The 24,750-nt window shown below is 43.4% G+C and overlaps 1 protein-coding gene across 5 annotated transcripts in view; it reads right to left on the reverse strand.

The window, feature by feature from the left end:
- Cip4 (formin-binding protein 1-like Cip4) overlaps positions 1 to 24,750 on the reverse strand; it is a 318,199-nt gene that overhangs the window by 23,310 nt on the left and 270,139 nt on the right. For all 5 annotated transcript variants that reach the window (XM_065445621.2, XM_065445619.2, XM_065445617.2 and 2 more), the window contains exons 3-8: positions 18,940 to 18,990; positions 14,285 to 14,432; positions 12,680 to 12,742; positions 9,128 to 9,232; positions 4,608 to 4,736; positions 1,751 to 1,897 (exon numbers count right to left, since the gene is read on the reverse strand). In XM_065445621.2, the coding sequence (XP_065301693.1) occupies positions 1,751 to 1,897; positions 4,608 to 4,736; positions 9,128 to 9,232; positions 12,680 to 12,742; positions 14,285 to 14,432; positions 18,940 to 18,990 (643 nt within the window). The remainder of the gene's footprint in view (positions 1 to 1,750; positions 1,898 to 4,607; positions 4,737 to 9,127; positions 9,233 to 12,679; positions 12,743 to 14,284; positions 14,433 to 18,939; positions 18,991 to 24,750) is intronic.

The raw sequence follows: 24,750 nt of genomic DNA on the forward strand, positions 1-24,750 counted from the left end.
GTAATGTTTTGGTACAAGATTGCCTTGGCTGTCAACCTGTACTACACAAAGAGAAGGCGCATTTCTTTGCACAGGGTGTGTGCCAGAATGCAAGAGCTGAGTGGGGCACACAGACACACAGGAGTGCACTAGCAACCACTACTATGTCAGATGCCAGTGTGCTTCCGTATGTGTCCTTGTGTGCCTCACTCAGTCCTGGTTTTATAGTACACGCTCTGCCCAATATGAATTGCCAACTTGCCCAAGCAGTAGCACTCATAAAGTACATTTTTCTGGTGCAAGAGGTGCTTTCTTCAGATCAATAAAAAAATCAAGCAAAAGCACCAAGCAACGTTCCTTTATGGCAGCTTTTGGAGGCATCTTGAAATAGGAGCAGCAACTTTCAATCAACCTGTTCCCTTCTGAAAGGGAGATTACATGCCCCATGGGTTTCACAGCTCTCAATTTATTTCACTTCAGGAGGCATTAAGTGGAGTGTACAAAGAAGCATTGCGAGTATGCCAAGTACACGTGCCTGTGTGTGACATGAATTACAAGAGGCGACATTAGGAGCTAAAATAATGCAACGATTCTATTCTAACCCTTTTTGCACTTCCGTGGTTCGAGTGGCGCTCTGCCCACCTTGATTAAGAAATAGAATTGACAGAAAGGAATCTTTACACTGTACTAGCCATGCTTTACAAACACAGAATTCATGTTTCAGTTCTCATGTACACATGTCTCATTTTCTTTCATAATGTCAACTATATGCATAGAAATAACTAAATGAGGTGTGTGCTGGGTTTGACTGCATTTGTAGTACCTGCAAATTTGGGATAGTGAAGAGAAACTTCATTCTCACTGTCCTAACTTGGAAGTAGGGAGTTCACCAGATTACCTTGTGTCAGCCCTGGTCACGTGCGAAAAGAGTAACATGCTCCTGCATGGATTCAAACATCACTTACAGCGCGTACATAGACAGGGACCAAAAGAACGACGAAGAGAAGTGCTGACTTCCAACTGATTTTTATGTTGAGTAACACGCATATGTACTTGTCTTGCCTTGCCAGCACTTGTCGTCATTCTTTTGGTCCCTGTCTATGTACGCGCTGTAAGTGATGTTTGAAACAATGGAATACCAACTAGCCCGTACCCAAACCCTGCTCCTGCATGGAATAAGCTTCCGTAATTGGGGCCGTGTAACTAATGTAAAATAAACCTTTCGTCATTCATTCCTACTACAGGACATATTTCTCGATGGGCTTGGTAGATTCCTGGCCCAAATGCCACCTCAAGCTGCAACAAGCAATACAGATGGTTTCGCACATGCCATAGCAGCAGCCATGCCTGTCATCCCCAAAATCTTCTGGCTGCAAACATCTGAGGTTAACTCCACCATGATGCGGGGACCTCACTGGCAGTGAAGAGCAGATATACTTTTTTTATAAAAAAAAAAAAAGTAATTCCCAACTCAATCTCATGTATGTTCAGTTTGACTGTGTGCATTACAGCAAAATTGATTTGCAAAAGTGTGATCATTTGGAAGCCAAAAAAATTGGCAAAGTGTGGGGCTCCTATACTGGTGGACTACTGCAGCCTGCCATCCCCATTCCTGCCCACTGAATTCAGTGGGCTATTTCAGAGGGCAACACTGGAAGACTCCTAGAGCTCTCTTTGTGGAGAGTAAACAGCTTTTAAACTGCTGGCGAAAGGTACACAGCATACATTTGGCAAGAGGATGCAAAATGACATGCGAAAAAAAAAAACTCACCTTTTTTGGGTCTATGGAGTCTGCCGCTACTACAATTCCGTCGAGACACTTGATAATGATAGGAATGACTTCTCGGTGAATCTCTGCTGCTTTCTTCATGTAGTTCTGTAGAGATGCCGTTCTTCGTTCGTCTAAGCTCTGCAGTTGCTGCAATGTGCAAGTGACAGAAACAAATTCACTAGGCAGCACCTCTCAATAAACAAAAGCTTTTTCCCTTACTAGCAGCAGAAATAAGGACAATTTAAGGGGTCCCTAAACCGCTTTGAGATCGAGAATTTGCTATGTAGTGGCAGCTGTGTACCAGTCTACGATGAACATAGTGCCTCAAGAATTTCACAAAATGATGCCGCGGTAGCAAAGCTACAGAAGTTTGATGGACTATGTGGCCAATGTGGTTTTTCGCTGGCCTTCTCTAGCCTCCCCAAAGGTGCTCTCTCCTCTTCCCAATACAGTGCAGTGAAAGCTATGGGCTATGTCAAGAAGGGCTTCTGCATTGTCCACCTACCACTGCAATCTGCATAACATTCCCTGAATTGAAAGTTGCAGAAAGATCAGTGAAAGATCAAGTCCTTCCCTTGTCGAAAAACACAAGTGGCTTTCGCAACATTGGTGCTCTCGCTGCTCGTTCATTGACCAATCAACAGCTTTTACCATGGTGATGTGCTTACGACCCTGCTGGCATTGCGAAGAAGGAACTAGAAAAGCCCGGAGAGAAGAAGTATGGGATAGTTTATTGAATGTGTGACTGCATTGTGGCACACTGTGCTGCTATATTTGCCAAAGATTAATGTTGCAGCATTGTGTATACAGTACTCATGTTTATTTGAAATCTGCTAAAAATGTTGAAGGTGGTTTAGAGGCCCTTTGAGACACCTCATTTATAACGAAGAGTTGCAATTTTTTACATAGGACTGAATGTCTTGTGGTGCTTAATCTTTTCAAATAAAAATAGTTAACTTGCCACTTGTATATCTTCTTCAACAGCAACAAGGTGCCCCCTGTTTCACTATATATTTCCTCAAAAATCTAAGCAGCAGTTGAGAGAAGTGAGAAAAGATATTAGAAAATAATAAGTTACGTTTAGTAATATATGTTCATGAGAAGAGATCATAACTCTACGTAAAATGCCCATTTTGCTCCTTGTGTCCTCATTGTGCCTATTTAACATATAAGCACGAATTGCAAGTATAGAAACATTTTAGTGGCACTTTTACTGTGCCTATAAATGTCATGTCAGTGTCTAAACTGGATTTTCAGAGCCTAAAAATGCCTTTGTCCGTGTTTTTTCAAAGCCTTATTTTGCTTATAGTTATCCCCTGCTGATTAACTTGGCTGAAGGCCGCCGATAATTACCAGCTTTGAAGCAGACTAGTGCATCGTTGTGAGAATGGCTTCAACTGTGCTATTCCACAATACACTTAAGGCTGAGTTGTCATATTTATGCGCTCACTTCATGTTTTCAGTTGACGTCATCAAGAAACTTGCACGTTTAAGCAGATCTCTGACCCAGAATGTAGGGCTTATTTTGGACATTCGTATTGTGTGCCACCATACCCAATGGACCTGTTGCTGATAGAGTTAGCGCGAAACTTAACTCTGGCGGAGACAAAAATCCTGGGTTTTCGGTACTAAGATAGAATGGCAAAGCCTCTGGCCGGCAAACATTCTGACAGGTTTTGGATCACCTAACATTCCCAAGCAAAAACATGTGCCCGTAACTTCAGTGAATGTTGAGTGTTCCTTTTCTCCATACAGACCGATACTAAGTGAACAAAGTCGCAACATAGAACTTGAACATCTTGGTATGGTGCTTGTTTGTTATTACTTTCACAACATTTCTCTAAATGTCTAGCCACACGAAATTTCAGACAAATCTTGTACCATATGCAACTTGCCTCATTCCATTTGATCGAGAAAATGAGGTGAATTTCCCAAAAGAGGGGTTTAGTGGGCTACATTTCTTAGAAAATTATAAGTTATCCTCAGATGTGCAGCAGAAGTTTTTGTTAATTGTGCCTATACAAACCTAAAGAACAACATTTGGTGCTTATAAAGGCCTTAAAGGACAGCTTTAGTGCCTGCTATAGGTGCCTAAAGCCGCATTTATTAGTGCCTCCATACCTGGTATCTATTCACGAGTGTAATTCTTATATTTCTTTTTTTTATACGCAAATTATAATGCATGCAAATGACTCCCACAATTTAAATCACCCAGCTGCTCTACAGAATGAGGAAGAGCTTATATAAAATCGTTGTAATCTTATAAAGGTTACAGATTTCAGCACTTTCCAAAAATAGGTCAATAAAGTAAAACAAAAACATAGAAGTAAAATATTCCCACAGTTCATTCACATTTCTATGCTGCTAATACACATTAATGTTGCCACAGTTCATCTGTTTTATAAGCAAAACATAGCAAATTGCAGCAAGTCTACTAATCCAAATACCATATGGCCATCAAAGAAAATCTTCGCAAGTCCACCTCTGCAATTTCGTTTGTAGCAGAACATGTTTGCAGCATATATAGAAAATTACAGGAAAAAAAATTAAATGTATAAGAGCATGCTTGTCTCAAATACCCCACAACACGTTCGTCTAACAAGCAAGCACAAAGTACAAATGAAGTGTGCCCTAGTTATTGATAAAAGGGTCATTAAAATGGCAAGATACGATCACAAACAGTATGTGATGTAACAATCTGATTCTTGAACTACTCTTAAGACTACAAAGTAAACTACATGCCTTTATGTTGGACCATGGCATGTGAGATCTTAATGTATCTTCATAACAATGAGGGCTTGTTGCATTAGGAGCCCACAAACTACATTTAAGCATGTAAAAAAAGAGTAAAACTTACCTCAAACACTTTTGGCATGAGTTCAGTATAATGCTTTCGTTGGAGCAGGTTTGTCTTCTGTAGCTGATTTGCATAATCCGTTTTTGAGTCTTCGCAAGCTTTGTTTTTAGCCAGCGAGTTTTGTTTTGCCTGCAGTTGAATACATTGGTTTTACTTGCACGATCCAAGTTGCATAATTTCAGTGGTGAGAAAACAATGCACTGCAGTGCCAGTGGACAAACCTAGTTTGTTGCTCAATAATGAGCTAAGCATTCCAGGGAAAAATCTAACAAGAGCTACGACACTCTGAATGATACATCAAATTCAGGCCATTTTGAAATTCTGAACAAATGTGCTACTTTACATCATGGGCATATTTATTAGTATTATAAAAATTCTGGCAAAAAAAAGAAAAGACCAGCGCACTGACACCGTATTTACACGATTGTAAGCCGACCACTTTTTTAACATTTGAAAGTCAGAAGTTGGGGGGGTCGACTTACAATCGAAACCAAAACGTGTCCCCGCCAAAAAGCGAGACCAACGGGAGCTACAACGTAGTTACAATTTTATGTTTGCCCTATGGCCCTACCCGTATCTTTTCGCTATCTCGCGTGTTTGTTCGCTTTTAGGAAGGGTTTTTCAACATTTTTAAGAGTTTTACAGTGCGCGCAAAAATCATAAGGGGGGGGGGGGGTGTCGATGGTTGATGGACGCTGTTCCTATTTGCGGAGGCACCCTCAGAACCACAGAGAATGTCAGAACGGCGGCGCTTGCAGGGAGTACTGGTAGTTCATGGAAGAGCAGATGCCGCTCGCGGTCGCGGGTTTCTCTTTCTCTGTTGAAAAGCATTGGCATTGGTTTGACACGTTCCACTTGACTGCCGGCTACATGCTACTTCTATGCTTCCCCAGTCGTCACGAGTGCTCCAGGCCCACTAATCGCTCGGCACTCGTTCACAGCAGCATTCAAGAGGGCTGCCATCCTTTACGCCAAAGAAACAAATCACTGCGCAGCGGTCCGCAATTTCTAATTTTCTGAACGGGTGGTGCGAGAGTGGCGACTGCAGCGAAGCGAAATTTTCACTTGTGACGGCAAGTGAGAAATTTCTCACGTGCCGAAGTCTGGAAGCTTTCTGGAGCTGTAGGCTAACCTTGTGGCGTATGCCGCTGAAATGCGTGATCGGTCCCTGCCAGTGAAGTGCGACATGGTCATTTTCATGACCATGACAAGCCCGGACCTTCGCCTTTTAAGGCCCTGCTCCATCGTGAGTACGAGTGGCTGGCGGCAGAATACCGCAAAATTACACCAACCGGACCTCTCAAAAGAGCTTCCCTGACGGCTGCGTGTGGTCGGGTGCTGTTAGATACGGGGCCATTTTCTGAGCCAACTTCGAGTTCACCAGACCACATCGAATCGCACCACAGCTAATTAAGGAGCGCAGAAGCACGGATACCACATTCCTGAGGTGCGACACGTGCAAACAAGATGGCGGCTCCCACTTCATGTGCCGCAGGTGGAGCTATTCACTGCTTGACTTTTCCCAAAGGTGAACCGAGAGCCTGGCACTGTTGCGGGTAAAGTGGGTCCCGAAGCAAGACAGCTGTAATGCGTTGTGAAAACCTGACGGCGTCGCCCCCATCCATCCATTGTGACGGCGCATTGCAAGTCAGCAAGGCAAGACCCCCAGACCAATTGCAATGCATACTCACTGACCTGGAGAGGCAAAGCAGAAGAGTGGGTCTAAAAATTATTCTGCAGAAAACTAAAGTAATGTTTAACAGTCTCGGAAGAGAACAGCAATTTACAATAGGTAGCGAGGCATTGGAAGTGGTAAGGGACTACATCTACTTAGGACAGGTAATGACGGCGGATCCGGATCATGAGACGGAAATAATTAGAAGAATAAGAATGGGCAGGGGTGCGTTTGGCAGGCATTCTCAGATCATGAACAGCAGGCTGCCATTATCCCTCAAGAGAAAAGTGTATAATAGCTTTGTCTTACCAGTACTCACCTACGGGGCAGAAACCTGGAGGCTTACGAAAAGGGTTCTACTTAAATTGAGGACGACGCAACGAGCTATGGAAAGAAGAACGGTAGGTGTAACGTTAAGGGATAAGAAAAGAGCAGATTGGGTGAGGGAACAAACGCGAGGTAATGACATCTTAGTTGAAATCAAGAAAAAGAAATGGGCATGGGCAGGACATGTAATGAGGAGGGAAGATAACCGATGGTCATTAAGGGTTATGGACTGAATTCCAAGGGAAGGGAAGCGTAGCAGGGCGCGGCAGAAAGTTAGGTGGGCAGATAAGATTAAGAAGTTTGCAGGGCCGACATGGCTACAATTAGTACATGACCGGGGTTGTTGGAGAAGTATGGGAGAGGCCTTTGCCCTGCAGTGGGCGTAACCAGGCTGATGATGATGATGAAGGCTAGCCTGCAGGGAGAAGTAAGCCCTCGCCGATTGGCCGAAAACGGCGTCACCTGAGCGGGCTCTCCCATTGGCCGAACGTGACATGTCTTCGAGACACCTAAGGGCTTAAAAGACGCAGACCGGGAGCAGCAAGAGAGCATTCCTAGAGCATTCCTTGATTTATCTCTTTCGAGCTACTTGCCACGGGTCGCAGCGTCCGAGTTGCTGCCGGCCCGTAATGACTGCTATGAGTGTTAATTGACTCACACTGTAAATAATGTAAATAAACCTCCCAAGTTTTCATCCCGACGTCCTCCTGAACTCTTACAGTGCATTCGGCGTGGGCTGCTGTTCCACAAGATGTGATGCGGTCGTTTGCCAATTGTGAAATTTCGCTGGTCTGCGACGTGCTGCGGGACTGCAGCAACGATGATGATGGCAGCACTAGTATAGACGAGTAGTCCAGTGACCATGTCACCTACTAATAAATTTTTGTTCTCGAATGCGCCCTCGGGTATGCTCTCCTAATTATTTTTTTTTTCCTGTCACGCGATATGGGGGGGGGGGGGGGTCGACTTACAATTGTGTAGATACGGTAGTTTGCCTTTTGCAAAAGGGGCCCAACTATGACTTCTGAAAAACGAACTATACTAAACATAAATGCATGTTATCCATTACTATCATAAATGAGAAGTATATTATCAGGTCAATAAAATGAAATAGCACATGTGAACATGTTAATAATACACAAGCCCAAAAGTTCGTAAGTTCCTAAGTGCCTGCTGAGAAAATTAAGATAGCACCATGGAAAGTTTTCGTACACCATGATAGGGTATCTCATGGGATCACCGAGGAATAGCTATGGGCTGCCAACCCGAAGTAGTATCACTGAAAACGGAAAAAAAATTAAAAACAAAATGGCACTATATGAAGAAGGTGACTGTGCAACTGAATTTTCCCTAATGCATTTCCCACAATGCAAATACTTCAAAATATTGCTATAAGAAATTTATACATATTTGCTTTACCTCAAGAGGATCGAAGAAAACACTCGGCATGATAACAGGGCATGGATGTCACTAAAACAGCCCAGGTGAACAGAAACCACTTTAAGAGAAATAAAGTAAGCGCACATTTTTTTTACTAATTTCATTCTGATGATATTGTTCCTGTGTAGACAGTGCATTGTTACGATCGGCCTGCAGGGATACTGCTCTGCAAACCTAGTTGTTTCGATCGACGTGCGGGGGTGGTTCCTTCAGAGAACCGGCGACGACGACAGCACTGACCGACCATGCACTTCCTTTGGAGAACTGGAGACCACGGGAGCATTAATCCACCATGCGCCTCCGTCGCAGAGTCGGCGATAGCAGCAGGGCTGGCCACGTATGGCGGACAGTGTATTGTTGGTTAATTTGCCGCGGCCTTTATGGTCATTTTGCAGCAAGAGAGCTTCTCTAACAAAGGGTGTTTTGCAGTGCGTTTCCTCGGGCCCCAGGATTGGTCGCAGTCTGCTGATACTTGTTGTGGCTACCGGAGAAGTAAGCTCTGGAATTAAGAGGCGCCGGCTGAGGTCAAGCGTGAAAACCTGGCTACGAGGACCCGCTCAACTTGGTGGGTTCTGGGAATCCAAAGTGCGTAGGTGAGTTTGTGAGCCCTCCCCCTCAAAGGCGGCGGGTCGACTACGCCCCAGCGTCTGTGGACGGTCCAATTGGACGAACGTTGGACAGTCTTGGACAGTTTTCCTTCCCCTAGGGATCTAGGAAGGGCAGAGGCTTTATAAGCAGCAGTTTGTCGGCTGCTAGAGGGTGCTTGGTACTTGGAGCTCGTGTGCTGTGTATACTTCGTCTTGCGTGCTCCATTTGGGAGTCATGCTAGACTGTTGAAATGTGTCTCAGAAAGTTACACAACCAGTACAAAACATTGCGTCGTTTTGAAGTGGCAGGTTATCTAAATCGTGGCACTTGAAGCAAGTCCTCAACACTTAATATTGAAAGATGAGAATGTAGAAATACAATAAGGTAGGATTTAAAGAAACACTCAAATAGCAGCTATTGCTTTCACACATGAACCAATATTGTAGTTCACTGCTTAGTCATTGCACGCTGTGTGCACTGGCACACTTACCTTTTCCAAGTCTGCCCTGGAGAGCTGAAGGTCTGCGTCGGCCTTAGCAAATGCCTCTTGAGCCTTTTCTGCTTCTCTGAACATTTTCTCATAGTATTTTTTACTCTATAGAGAAATTGAGAAGGAAATGTAAGTGACAGCAACTGACTTCAGGAAATTGAAGCGCTCACAAAAGAAGAGCATGACGATTTGCTCTTGCAATAGAGGTTGACTGCCTATGTAACCGACATAGGCGAATTCTTCGTGCTCTTCTCTGGAGCACGCAAGGCAGCCCATAGAATCTCACAAACCTAGTCCAGATTGACACATTAATCGTTTAGCTTAAAACAGATGTAGCCATCTTCATGGTCTTGTGATGTAACATGATTTGAAGAACCAACAAAAAAATAAGCCTTCATGTCTCTGAACAGACCTGTCAATAACCAGTCACAATGGATGCCAATAAGAAAGGAACACCTAGTAACCATGCAGAATTATTATTACTCTGCAAGCACAAGTTAAACGTCACTTAATGATGACTGCAAAAAGCCAATTCTTATCAAGGCAACTGCACCACGGAACAGCACTCAGTAGCAACATGCATTGACTGCTGTACAGGTGTCCCTTATTACGATTACCTAGACAGTATAGTACCATGTCTCTTCTCTTGTTACACTAATATTAATTTTGAGTAGCTTGTGCCACATAACTAGTCACAACTGCTGATAATGTGAATGTTAACAATAGTGCACTCGCCAACAAAACTTCAGCATACAAATGAACAAAGACATTTAATGTACGCCTTAAATGGCTCAACAAATACTTAATGTGGAGAAACAGTCTAGAAAGAGAGGGACAGAGCGTAAGCGGGAAATGGTACACAACAAGCACCGAATATTCAGCCATTGCTAGATTTATACCGAGTTGTTATGTAATTACATATAGCATACATTACCTTTCCTAGCACTTAACTTTGGGACTTTAGTCTGACAAAAGATAAAGCATAGAAAGTTAAATTCAACACAAGAGAAAGCCGTTTTCAAGGTGTTTCAAATGATGCACCCGAAAGAAACAATGCAAGGACAGGATGAATGACCTGGACAAACGAAGTACTGATATAAACTATTATTTACAGCACACAAGGGTATATAATATCCAGCACAGAAAGAACGTAAAATAACAGCTAAAAAAAGATAGAGGGGGGGAAGACAGAACTTGGGTTCCATCATGTGAACAAAAATGCGATTTCCTTGGCGTCAAGTGACAGCAATATTTTCTTTCTTTTTTATTCACCGGTTCTTTATTTTTCTTCCAGAAAACCAAAAGGGTCAGGACTAAAGGTGCTAACATGCGCCTAACTGAGGCCCTGACTCCGCCTTAGGGCTACACTGCTTTACACTGTTTAGCGAAACAGAAGGCACGTAAGGGAGGCATATTTGTCTTTGTACCCTGGTCTCTCTGGAACGAAAAATCTGAGAGATTGCAATTTCTGGCAGCTTAGGCTCTACTAAGCATTGTTGCAAAGTCTGAAGAATAAGCATGATAAAGGTGTTTCAGGTCGTAATGTGCCATCGCCAGACTTCGCTGCCAAAGCAGTATTCACATATTGTGGCGAACAAACCAACTGGTCCAACTGGCAAGGTATCAGACTGCTTAGATTAACTGAAATATAACAATGGAAAAAAATTATGCAGATCCCACGCACTGTGCGAATCGATGTCAGCGAAGCTTTCTGTGCTGTTTGCTTTGAGGACGATAATTAGCAGTGATGGTGATGGTGAATGTTTAATTTCTTCAACGTTTTGTCCAGCACAAGAGTGGTGAGTTGATGGTAAACATTACCTTCCATGCACCACTGCTGTCTGCATAGTACACAAAACACAAAAAGAGAGGTGCTTGCTTGAGGTGTTGTTGAGCACCTTATTTCATAACCTTTGAGAGAGTTTACATTGTCATTGCCTCACATGGCACATCGCAATATGGTAGAAGCCTTAAATTTGAATTAGATTATGGAACTGTACGTGCCAAAACAACAATTGGATTATGAGGCAGGCCATAGTAGCGCACTCCTGATTAATTTTGGCACTGCGGTGTTCTTTAATGTGTCCCTAAATCAAAGTCCGCGAGAGCTTTTTATTTTTCATCCCCATCAAAATGCAGCTGTCTCGGTCAAATCCGCTTCCTCGAGAAATGCCATAGCCGCAAAGCTATTGCGGTGGGCACAGAAGTGTTGACTTGACGTGCGACCACTTCCATTGTGTCACCTAGACCCTGTGGTGCGCTTTAATTAATGCAGTCTGCTTCAGCACGCCCTGTGTAAGTTGTCTGCTATGCATGTTTGCATGGTTTTATTTTTCAGAAATCGCAGAAATGCACCATACCATACCTTGAACTTAAGTTTATCCAGCATTTCCTTGCCATCTCACGTTTCCTCTTTTTTTATCCCACCCACTCCTTGTACCGCGTTGGTTCTACACATTTTCTGCCTCCTCTGCCCCCTCCTCTCTTCCATTCTATCTAGCTTCCCTTTGGACTTGCACGTTGGTGCAAAGGTAAGCGCCTGATGGGGCTCATGGATAATTACAGCTGTCGAGAGGCTAATGTGGAAACGATCACGCTCTGAACCACCCCCCGACGCGGTGTGCTGGACAGCAGCAGCCACAGTAGCCACAGCAGCGGGAAAGTCGAAGGAAAAAGCAAACAAAGCTTCACTTTAAAAAGCTGGATGAGCCATGCCATGCCCAGCTCTCATCTCTGACGCACCCATTATACCACATTAACATAGCATAAAAGACTTTGTCACAAAGGCAAGATTCAGGTTTGTCTTCGCTGCATGGAATAAGCTTTCTGATATTTACCAAAATGTGAACAGACTTGCACAAATAAAAAACAAAGCATGCCCAAACATTTCTTGATTTTCCCGTCAGCGTCATGTACACCAACCCTTTTTCCTGCAAAAGTTGCCATGCTGGTCAAACAGGGAGGTTAATCTGAGGGGACATCAGAAGAACTTTTCCTTGGCCTAGTTGGTACTTGCTATAAGACAGAGTTGCTGCTAGAAGGTCACACACAAAAACGGACAGGAAACAATCATGACAACCTGATAAGCATGAGCAGACATGTTCGCTCCTTGAAGGTATTATGACCTTCCAAACAACCATCAGCACATTTTTAAAATTGTGGCTGTGCATTTTATCCAGATTCATCAAATCTTGACATTATCATGACCAGGGCACGGGGAAAATTTTCAAAGCTTTCTGCACTGACCAGAGGAGTGACAACATAGTGGGTAGGCCATCACTACTCAAGAATATGCTTTCCTTTTTTTTATATTTCCTCTCTCTCTTGCATGATTGTGCACAATTCCAGGTTTGCCTTGTTTTCACTATTGCTCCCCTTATGTTGTTCCCTTTCTCTTCTGAATCCTACACATTTGCCCTCTGAAGTGAAGGTTGACAGTGGTTGACAGTGATGTACGCAGCAGCCCAAGTCAACACTCATCCTCCAACGGCATGTTGAACAAACAGCCAACCAGCACATTTTGACCAAATTAATGCTATTGCAGAACTTTACCTTGTCAAGAGATGTTACAGAATTCTGCAGAGCTGTCTGCAGTTTGGAGCCTTCTGACAAAAGCTAGGAAGGAAAGAAAACATACAATGAGTGGACAACTGTCTCATGCATAACTGTAGAGACAAAATGTTCTCAGCGAAGCGAACAATTCTTAAGACTTGACTAATCTAAGAGTTCACGCTCCAAAGCAAAAAAGTGCTCATTAGCATTATATGAACACATACAAGTCTTATGGCAGAATCAAAAACCATGGGCTAACCCCGCTAGTAAAAGGGGGGGGGGGGGGGTAATCATGCTCAGATGCCATTAAAACAATCCTTAAAGGGCCATTCAAACACTTTTTGATCATGGTAGGAAAATGTTCCTGACAATGGTGCCGTAAAAGTGCCACCCCAATACTATTTGGCTGCATGCAGCAGGGAACCGACAAGGCATCACACTTATCTAATGTGCTGTTCAGTTCAAAAGACCAGTCTTTCAGGGCTCCTTTAAAGGGATCATTCGGTGGTACCATAAATATTCCGACATTCAAAACCTGAAGTGTACTGTGACTAGATCAATCGATAACTAGTTTTTCAGGCATCAACGAACCACAAAATATTTTATACAATATTTTTTATCTTGGATGAGAAAACATGACACCACGGCCTTATTGACACAGTATATGACATAATAGCTGGCTCGATGCCCAGTGTGCACTTGCAGACTGCCGAAAAAAAGCAAAGGGTGTGCAGCGAGCCAAGATGCCTAATGTGTTTAGTGTGAAAATCCGACAGCAAACCCTGAAGCGACAAATGAAATATTCAGTGGCAGAGACATGTACGATGTCACATAGCAAGACATGTGCGGAATTTCAGAAACGCTTGGAGATTTTCCCATTAATTATGAATCAGAAAGCGTCCTTACCCTGATGCTTCCGCCAGCCTTGCCCTACTGACAGCCACCTTGCACTTAAGGCAATTTTTCCTAAGTTTAAAATTGATCATGCTGTGCACAACATGCTGTACAACATTAATTTCTAGTATTCTTAGAGATATGCTAGAAACAGCTTTTTAGTGTGCTTAATTTTGTTTGAGAAGCAAGGTAAAACACATATTGCAAGCTTCTCTCCTGCTTTTGATATAAAAACATTTATGCACAATGGTCGCATTTTGATGGACACATGCTTGATGCTAATGGTGAAGTTGTGAAAAAGTAACTAAGGTTGAGCTTAAAATGTGGCAACACCCATAGATGTTATGCCTGTTGATTTGCGTAACTTAACACAATACAATATGTTAGTAGTCTTACTGACTTGGAGAGTCTCATTGACATCCCAAAGTCTCTCCAGTCTCGCCAAGTGCCTGTGCACTGTGACACCAGCACTCCAAGCACCATCCCTGGCTATCAGGTAACAAATCAAAGCCCATTCTGCCTGCATTACTAGCTCGGTCAGTGATTAATGCAGAATTTTAAAACAAAAATTTGTTGCATTTTGCTTTAAAATTTGCTTTAAATGCCAAAGTCAGTAACACACATATGCATGTAGACAAAGGCCTTTAGACTGCTAAATATTGAAGTAGCAAGTGCAGAAATAGACAGTAGTGTCAGCCACAGCTTTTATACCCTCTTGCGTTCCTCTTTAAGCTCCTTGATGAGTGTGGCGACTTCTCTGTTTATGCTCGTAGAGAGGTTCTCTGCGATGAGTTCATGCTGGCCAGCAATGTCGTTGATTTCATTCAAGACCAAGCAGAATGCCTTTGATGACGTGTAACTGGAAAATATACGAATTGTTAACATGCAGGCCATATGCAAAAGAAAAAAGAGGAGTGCGGGAGGGAGGAGTAGAACAAATTTTAAAACAATATTGGCTGCTCACTACGATTTCTAGTATTTATTGGCAAGCTTTTTTACTTCTAGCTGTAAGTCACTGGAATACTTTGATATGAGCAGTACCTTCTGCATGCATTTAAGACACCTATAGCTGAGCTTCTTGAATATGTTCAGAGACAGCTGTCTACCTGTGTCTCAGCTGCTTCAGTTGGAGTATTCACGATAACTTGCCATGATTATTTTAAGCCGTGCCACATTTGATATGCGTTTTTATGTGGTTACATTAGAAAGTGATATATTTATACATTGTGCTTTATACAGTAATTACGGAGTTGATAGCTACCTAAAAAAGCAACTAATGTGAGACAATGGTTTCACGTCAGTACTTAAGCAAACAAGTTATTTTCATGCCTACAGTGCTTTCTTTCCATCAAAACAACTTCTGATAAGCAGTGACAAGTGGTAGCAGTACGGATACGATATGTTTCAGGTGCTCAAAGACTTCTCGCCAGCCCATGTTTTGTGGCATTGGGCATGTCTGCACAAAACGGCCATTCCAATGCAGCCTTTTCGGATCAGGCACATCATCATGCTGTTCACTGCACCTTGCAGCACAAAAATTGTTTAGCAGCACAAACTACATACAACCACTCAAACTTAGATGTGCATGAAAGTGTAATACAGCTCCGGTGCATAAAACTTCGCTAGAAGATCCTGAATGCAATAATATCAATGCCACACAATAATATCAATGTTGCAATTTCCATGGCAGAGGAAAAACAAGAAACACTCTTGAACAGTGCATTAAAGAATTTATAGGCAAACTGCAAAGGATAGCATGAAGATGCAGCAGCACTGTCATTGCTTACAATGGCATTTCACAAGAGCATGAATTTCTCTGAAGAGACTATTAATCCACGTGGTGAAGTTTTTAAAGGTTACTAGGTGAAGCCTATTGCTCAAAGCAGCAAACAATAAGAGGGGAAGTACCAATATAAATGTCTGCTCTTTAGCAATTTTGCTGACAAACATTCAACTTGTCTATAGGATTATTTTGTGATCCCATGCTACAAAACTGGGCTCAACTGTTGCAACAGAACAGCAAGTAAACTAACAGAAAAACTTAGTGCCTCTTTTGTTGCTGCAACTGCTAGCATTTGAGCAGAAGCCGGCATATATTTACAAACAGCACATGGAAAATACAGAAAGAGACACGTTCTAGCTCTTCACTTTAAGCTGAACCTGGAACCAAAAGGCTCTGAAGCATTAGAAGTTATTACTGAACACTAAAACACAGACAAAATAGGAGGGATCGGCACATCAATTTAAAATGCTGTAACATACAACCTTAGCATACAATCTTAGTATACTCGAATAATTTTTCAGCGCAAGGAAAGACAAGGACGATAGAGAAGCATGCATGGACAGCGCTGCTGCTCCATAGTCCTTGTCTTTCCTTGGATCGAAAAATTATTTGAAGATGAATCGTGACTAACTAGCCTTACTTTCAGATCTTTTACCTTTAACCTTAATGTTGCTTGTTTGCACTCCACTTCATGTCCCAGTTGCCTCAAATTTCTATGCATGCATACAGTTGTCACGAGGGTCAGACACAACTGGAGATGAAAAAGAGTCTAGCTAGGCTTAGCTGAAGCTTGTTTCCTAAAGGTCTAGTGCACAGCTGCTCAAAGGACAATGGTGCCATGAAAAGCTGAGTTCTCCATGGTAAATGGAAGTCCAGAACTGACAAAGTTAACTGCACAGACTGTGCAAATGAAGATCAAATGTATCCTACAATTCCTGGCTGCATGCTGTCTTGCAAAGAAATCCAGCTGTGTGTGTGTGTGTGTGTGTGTGTGTGTGTGTGTGTGTGTGTGTGTGTGTGTGTGTGTGTGTGTGTGTGTGTGTGTGTGTGTGTGTGTGTGTGTGTGTGTGTGTGTGTGTGTGTGCGTGCGTGTGTGTGTGCGCGCGCGCGTGTGTGCGTGTGTGTGTGTGTGTGTGTGTGTGTGTGTGCGTGCGTGCGTGCGTGCATGCGTGATCGCGCTCCAAGAAGCTCCTTTGTACATTATTAAAAGTGAGAGAGAGGCCTAACAGGAAACATATTTCAAATGCATCTTGCAATTATCTGAATGATCAGGAACAGCTTCAAGTCACAAGACCGGCCAACGTATATGCTCTTTCCATGACAGAGTTACTTGTGCAAAGAGTTCTGTACAGAGCTGTTACACTTTGAGTAATCTTTATGCGACGTTCTGACTACGGAAACAGTGTTCCCAGAGAAGGACTGCACACGGAGGGAGAGAGATCAGGGGAGAGATCACTCATAATGTGAGGCTTTCTTTCCTCTCCCACGAGCAGTAAGGTCCCGTCACCACTCACTGAGCACATGCATGCACAAAAGCCGGACACTTATCCCTTCTCCAAGCCATGGGGTAGCAGTGGAAACAACACTCCCCCATCCTTACATGGTGCGACCCCACCACATGAACAAGGCATGACACATGGACATGTCGCATGCCCCTTGCAGAAGGGACATGAATTTCTTGCTAATGTATGTGTATACCCCTTAAAGGTAATATCACCCACTCAAAAGTTACATTCTTCGGTCAAGTTTAGTGAACTTCGCCTAAATACCACAAACAAAGTATTATCAATGCACATTTTAGCCGTAACATGACCGCTTACCACCTTACAAATCTAAACTTCACACTGTACTTTGCACGTCTATGTAGAACTGCAAAGTATGCATGTTACATGTTTAATGTCTCCAAATGTTAACAATAAGGAGGGAAAAGTCACCTTTGATATAGGACACTTGTTCTCAGAACTATCAAATTATTGGCACTGTAAAGAATTCAGCATCCACATAACTACCTTCTAACTTTTCGCTAGCACTGCATACCTGTGGTTTTCATCGTTCTCCAACAGCCCTGCCAGCAAATGAAAACTAATCGAAGAATCGTTCAGCCCTTATGTGACAAAAAAAGCAGTAAAAGTACATCTTAAAACAGATCGCCATAATCACGCCTTAGATCATGCACATTGTGCATGAACCATGTCAGACAATGTGTCAGAGGCTTGATATGACAATGATAGCTAAGTCTATCTTATATTGCATGACCAATACATTGCTAATGTTGGACAAAAATACAGTGATGATAAGGAATAACTGCAACCATTACTTTCCTTCACAGAAATGACATATAACACAAGGAATCTAAGTTTTAGGTGCAAATATCGCTACGCAAAAGCAGAAGGCAAGTGGTTTTGCATTACACTTATCCCCATGGATACAATGTGCCAAGAAAGTAAATGCCCATTTTAAATTTAATAATTTACAAAACTGTAAATCAGTCCTGATAAAGATCAACTTTGTTTTGCAATAAGAAAATGGAGAATTTTGCCACCTTGAAATATTACATAGCTCACATAGAGGGTTATCCACAAGTTTGTACAAACATCAGGCATTACAGATTCATACTGTGATGGAATATTTGTCGGGGCCTCTCAGACTCTTGTTTCCATTTGATCTAAAATTGCTTGCTTGGTTTTGGGACACTTCTTTCTTTACTCCACATCTTAAGTAATTGTCACGTGTAAAGCAAGAGCTGCGACACTTTGTCCTAGTCTATTTGTTTGGCGCACCATGATACCATTTCAGGCATCACCTACCACCATCTGCCTCACAGAAAAATTCTAGGTTCCTCGTGTTCATAATGAACATAGCTACATTGTATAAGCATGAAACTTTTGAAATTATCAGAAGTGTAAAATACACACTGACTTTCCGGAAAGGTGTAGATATGCTAGAGCTTTTCATACTAGAGTCAAATTGTTAGAGTGGACAATGGAATGCAAATTATAGTATATAGTAACTTAAATGTCAAAAGTGTTGGTCACACTTCACTTCTAAGGCAAAAATGTGAGATGCCAGATTGTGTCGGCTAGAGAGAAGCAATTCTTTCTTTATGCTTAAGTTTATATTTTCAAGTACTATCTTTTTTTTTATTTAGCTCAACCAACATACAAAAGAGCAGATTACAGGCACTTTAGCATAGAACAGACCAGAAACTGTTCCAATCAATGCATGGCCCCAGGATTCAAGTAGCACCTTGTACTTACGAAAATGATTGCAATTTTAACTTTAGCAAAAGCAATGCAAGTTTCTGCATCAAAAAAGATGCAGCATCACCTATATATGGGTGGTAGCAAACCACCAAAGTCACAACCGCACGATGCCAGCAGACTGCTCAGACAGCCTCACCTCAGAACTGCAACATAAGATGAAACTGCTCCCCTCAAGGTGAAGGCTAAAATTTTAAAAGTTGGTGAAAAGAGTGCATAGTTTCTGTGCCTACTTTTATATAACCACTAAATATTGAGAGCATTCTTCCTTTGGATGGCAATTAACTAAATATACGCTTGACAGCAAAATGTTGAAAACTTACCCATTGTCCTCATCATCTTTCTTCTTGGGTTGATAGCTCTTTGCAAGCTTCCTAAAAGAAGAAAGAAAAAAAGCCAGTGAGTGGTCAATAAACTTGTTTAATGTGGCCTAGGTGGGATGAATTGCTGTCCTTTTGCTAAGGACAGGCAAGCAGTGTTTCCAAGTGTGACCCCGCACATCCTCCGTGTGCATTCACAATTGGTGCTACACAGGCAATGGCACTGAATGAGTCATACCCACACCAAACACAGAGAGAGCGGGGGGTGGGGATTAATGTAACTAAAGCTTTTAGAAATAATGACTGATTCTCTGTGAACAAGACAAAGTATGCTGCATGTTGTTCATAATTTAATTGATGCACAGATGAGCTAAAGCACAAGCGGTTGATACAATTACTTCGAACACATGCACCTTACACGATCCCCACAGCTTGTTGGGCTTGATGTTCTCAAACCAACATTATAGGCAAAAAAATAGGCAATGAGAATTTTGTGTTCTAAAGCAACGACTACACCACTTCTGCCAGCAGTTCAGCTGCGGCGAGCAAGAAATTGACTTTAATGCGCAAGAGGATTAATTAAATTCTGGGGTTCTCCGTGCATGCCATAGTGGGAGACTCAGAGTTAACTTTGGTGACCTTTTTTATTTTAATAAGCCTAGTAAGCCTTCGTAATAAGCCTTCTGCATGCCATTCCCATCGGAATGTGGCTGCGATGACCGGAATTGAACCCACGACCTCAAGCCCAGCAGTGCAAGGGGTCTGCAATCGTATTGCAATTACATATGCAAGAGGATGGGTCTCCTATGGAAAAGCGGAAATGGCTCCTACAGCAACAAATTATGCTCACAAAAACCTGTCAAGAGTAGCCAATGACTGATGGAAAATATTATGCTGCATCCCAACCTCTTTTTTCTTTTCAGGCAATTTAAAGCAAGGAAGAGGTATGCTGCCTGCAAACATTGTAATAAGCGACAACTAATTCATTTCTTGACACACAATAAACACAAAATTTCGGAGGCTGTAACCCATGGTGATAGCCAAACTCCATATTTGCCTTTAGTATTCCTTTATCCCTTTAGGTGCCACGTTTTTCCCACACACAAATTAAAGTTGTCTAAATAACACATAAACAGGCTTTAAATTCAAATGCCACTTCCCGGCAATATGTTGTTGAGCGTTTAGAATTGTTAATCCAAAAATTACGATAACTAGTGTTTCTCTGGTAACATGGCCTCTTCATTGCTACCACTGTCTCTAAAAGACACCTTGTAATCAACATTGAATTCCTCTGAATCAGAGGTTGTAAGAAGTTCTTCGATTTTTCCATCATTTAGAAAATACACAGGCTTTTGGCACCTGTATGCCATGTCGAAAAACAAGAGACATGGGCAACATCAACACTCAATAAGCTTTGTGCAATCTTGTATAAGAATGAAACTTAATATATCATTTCAGTTTAAAGTATTTACACAAAATTATGAAGTCAGGTTAACTTGCGAGATCGATTTATGTGGACACACACACATTGTCTACAAACTACGAATGGCGAATATAGCTTAAAACATAATTAATATCAATTTAAAGTATGTGCGCGCAGCCAACCACAAAGCGCAGCACGTCGTGACATTGATGTCAAGCGAGGAGGTTTGTAAACAACCAAGAAAACGCTACATCACGAGTTTGTACTGTCTACCATGCTTCTTGCATGTGCTCTCCCTCTCAGTCATTGCTCACACGCCGCATGCGTTAGCCGGATATGGTCGCGCCGCTAGTGTGTACGTCATGGACACGTAGCAGACTCATCGCGGCGGGGCCGGCGGGCAAGTTCCTCGTCGCTCCGATCGTACAGGTCAGACGAGATGTACCCTTGCGGATGCGCGCAAGCTCGCGTCTACGCGCCTTGTGCCTGCCATGCCTTGTGAGGAATGGTGGTTTGCATTGCTACAATCGGCCTGCAGGGGCACTGCTCTGCAAACCTATCTCAGCCCGCTGCAGTTGTTTCGATCGACCGGAGGGGGTGGCGTCCTTCAGAGAACCGGCGACGACGACAGCGCTAACCGACCATGCACATCCTTCGGAGAACTGGAGACCCCGGCAGCGTTAATCCACCATGCGCCTCCTTCGGAGAGTTGGTGACTGCAGCAGGGCTGGCCACGTTTGGCGGACAGTGTATTGATGGTTTATTTGCCATGGCCTTCATGGTCTATTTGCAGCAAGAGAGCTTCTCTAACAAAGGGTGTTTTGCACTGCGTTTCCTCGGGCCCCGGGATTCGTCACAGTCTGCTGACACTCCTGGTGGCTACCGGAGAAGTCAGCTCTGGAATTAAGAGGCGCCGGCTAGGGTCAAGCGTGACAATCGGGGTATGAGGACCCGCTCAACTCGGGTTCTGGGAACCCAAAGTGCATATGTGAGTGTGTGAGCCCTCCCTCCTTTTTTTGTTTAAGGCTTTTTAGAAGCAGTTTGTCGGCTGCTAGGTGTGTGCTTGGTGCTTGGAGCTTTGTGCTAGTGTGCAGTGTGCTGTACGCTTCGTGCTCCTTTTTGTAGTCATGCTAGGCTGTTGAAATGTATCTCTTGTTTTAATGCAAATAAATCCTGTACTCCTAGTTCTCGATGAGAGCAAGTTCCTCTCTACAACAACGTCCCAAGTGTGGGTGAGTTGGACGACGGCATGGGCCAGCTACGACATAGTTCATGCTATGTCTAATCCCCACAACTGGATGGCAGCTGTGGGATCGTCCCACAACTCTGACAACATCCACAAAGACGCGCTTCCATGCGCGCGAACGCACGCGTTCACTGGGATCACTCATAGGCGCCTTGGAAGTCGTCGCTTGGTACTTCGTTATTGAGTGTTTCAAAATCCTTCCATATCTACAAACGTAATTGTTACTTTCAGAGCTGTTAGATCAGCACATAAAGTAAGCACTTTTTTGCATGACATAAATCTGCTTCACTGAGAGTTAAATGTATTGCGCCGTAGCTGCGTAGTCAGGCGCGTCGACGCGAGGCAGCCCAAGCGCGCGATTACAGAGAACAGCTGTTCACCGAGATGGCACCGCGTTTTGACGCGTACGAGCCGTGCCACATTGTCTGCGCATGCGTGGGCGCGCGGACACGAGCTTGCACGCATCCGTAAGCGTACGTGTGGTGAGGGCTTAAGAGAAAGCTTTAGCTCGTGCCCAGCTCCGACGCGGCCTATTCAAGTACATGTCAAAAATGACGCTTTTCTGAGACAGCCTCTGGACCGACTTTAACGATTTTTTTTGCATTTGAGAGAGAAAGCTAAATTCTAGTGACTGTTGGAAACGGAATTTCGAGTTAGATCCTGAATTTTGTTAAAAAGACTGAAAAATTCGAAAGATTCAAAAAATATTGAAGCACGAACTTTATAAATTAATAGCTCTGCATCAAGAACAGATATTGCGGTTCTGTAAACGGCATCCACTAGATCATTGAAAGCGGACAAATTTGATGTCATTTGATATCTTACGTGAATTTCTTACGTTGTGTACAAGGGCTCTGCAAAAGATGTATTTGCATATTAGAAATTTTCTTCAGATTCATGTGTAAGATATCAATTTTGTCCGCTTTAGATGTACTATTAGATGCAATTCACATATGTGTTACATCATTTTTCTTTGCTGAGTTACAGCGTTGTAAACTTGATAATTTCGTTTTCTAAAAATTACCGATTTTTGCCACTTTTTAATAGAAAATCGATGACGTAAATCAAAAATTAAAAGCCAACGGTCACTAGGTTTTAAATATTTCTTTTAATTGCAGCAAACCTCACCAAATTCGGTGCAGTGGTCGCCCAGAAAAATGAATGCTCCTTTTACATATACTCAGATTAGGAGCACCCCGGCTAAAGCTTCCTCTTAAGCGAAATATATCGAAGAGAGAGAGAAAAAACATTTATTCGGACCACCGAGGTGGTTGCTGTTGAGGTCGAGTGGGTGGGGTCCTCATTCCAGGACTCCACTGGCCGTGGCTGCTCGACGTACTTGCTGGACGAGAGCTTCTTGTCCCGCCAGGGTATCGCCGGTCAGCTGTACCTCCCACCGCTCAAATGACGTGCTAGGCGTCTTTAAGTGTTGAGGTTTGCCCTCGCACCCCCACGAGATGTGAAAGAGTGTAGGGCGTGTGTCGCCGCACCAGGGGCAGATGCCGCGATATGTATGTGGGAACATTTTACTGTATCTGTGTAGGTTTGGAAATGTGTTGGTCTGTATAAGTCGGAGAGCTACGGCATCTTCAGTGCTGAGCTTTTTGTGAGGCGGGGGATAAATCCTGCGGTTGAGTCGCTGGATCTCCAGTCGGTCGCAATAATTGGATGGCAGGGGCATGAAGGTAAAGGGTGGGGATTGATGAGACGATTGGTCTTGCCCCGCTCGGTTGATTAGCGCTCGAGCTAGGGCGTTCGCCCTTTCGTTCCCCTCCAGACCCGCGTGACCCGGCGTCCACATGATTTGATGGTATTCTTGCGGCCTCGGGCCTAGAATCTGAGCCGCCAGGAGCGGTGTTCGTCCGTTCGTAAAGTTACGGCAGGCCTGCTGCGAGTCGGTAACGACATGGACTTCCCTGCCTACCCTGTCTTCTTGCTTTATTACCAGCGCCGCGGCTATGGTCTCAGCCGCAGCTGGGGTCTCTGCCCTCACGGAGGCCGCGAGAGTCAAAAGACGGCTTGCGGCACAGAAAGTCATGTGAGCTTGCATCGCGCAGACACGCGCTCGTACCACTGCTCGCGCGTTCGTCGTCTTCCACAGCTGGCTCCGATGCCGCTCATCATGGGGAACAAAATATGAAAAAGAAAATTGAAAAGAAAAAAATTCAGAGTTTTAAGATAGAGTTCATTCAGGCACTCGAACCCACGGCCTTTGGTGGGAGAAAACATTAAGTAACAACGCATTCGAATTTCAAGTAATTTAACGAACGTCTCTTGAGCGCGCAGGCTTTCGCCTTCATCTTTGGCGTATGCTAAAGCGACTCTATTTTTTTTCTCCCTGGTGGAGACGCTGGCCTCTCACGCCACTGACGGCAGCACAGAAATCGGCTACAATTTGACAAAATATAACTCGTAAAGTAACCTCCAAATCGCGCATGTCATAAAACGTTGCGCGAAATAGTAAATCGTTGGCGCGATTTCGACTCGCAATCGGTCAGCGCAGCAGCCATAGCAATCGTCTCTGCAAAGTGACATGTTTTCACATCGCTACCAGCGGCGTCGGGAAAACTACTTGTACTGCCACCAGGGTGTCTACCAAGTTGACATTTCCAGATTTCCTGAGTTTTCCAGGTTTTTCCTGAGTGCCTTTGCAAAATTCCCGGAGTGACAAAGAACATTGTTTTATGTCCAGACTGGCTGACGCCGTGTCGCCCGGTGCTGCCGCTCTCTAAGAAGCGTGTAAAAAAAAGAAAAAAAACGACTTAATTTAGTTTGACTACCAAAGAATAGTGTATTGTATTCAAAAGGAAAAGGGAAGAGAGGGGTTAGCAAAATGCACAGCGAATAAGATATCTTCAAAAAAGTCCCTAGGGGCCGCGAAAACGTCCGAAAAATTGGACAGTCCAGCAAAAATGAATGCGTATTTTAGTGCTCTTAGGGGCTCAGATCACCACAGGCACGTCCGCAAAAGTTGTGAAGGCCTGCCAGTACACTTATGCATATCAGTGCTCGTACTGTGACATGAGATGGCGGGTTCCCTCCCGCATGTATAATTAAGGAATACATACTACGTCCCGTGACAATTGCCCGTTCCTACGCTTGTCATGCTTTACCGCAATACTTCGCTAATGATTTTTACGAACGG

Source organism: Dermacentor albipictus, unplaced genomic scaffold, assembly GCF_038994185.2.
Source record: "Dermacentor albipictus isolate Rhodes 1998 colony unplaced genomic scaffold, USDA_Dalb.pri_finalv2 scaffold_13, whole genome shotgun sequence".
Lineage (NCBI taxonomy): Eukaryota > Metazoa > Arthropoda > Arachnida > Ixodida > Ixodidae > Dermacentor > Dermacentor albipictus.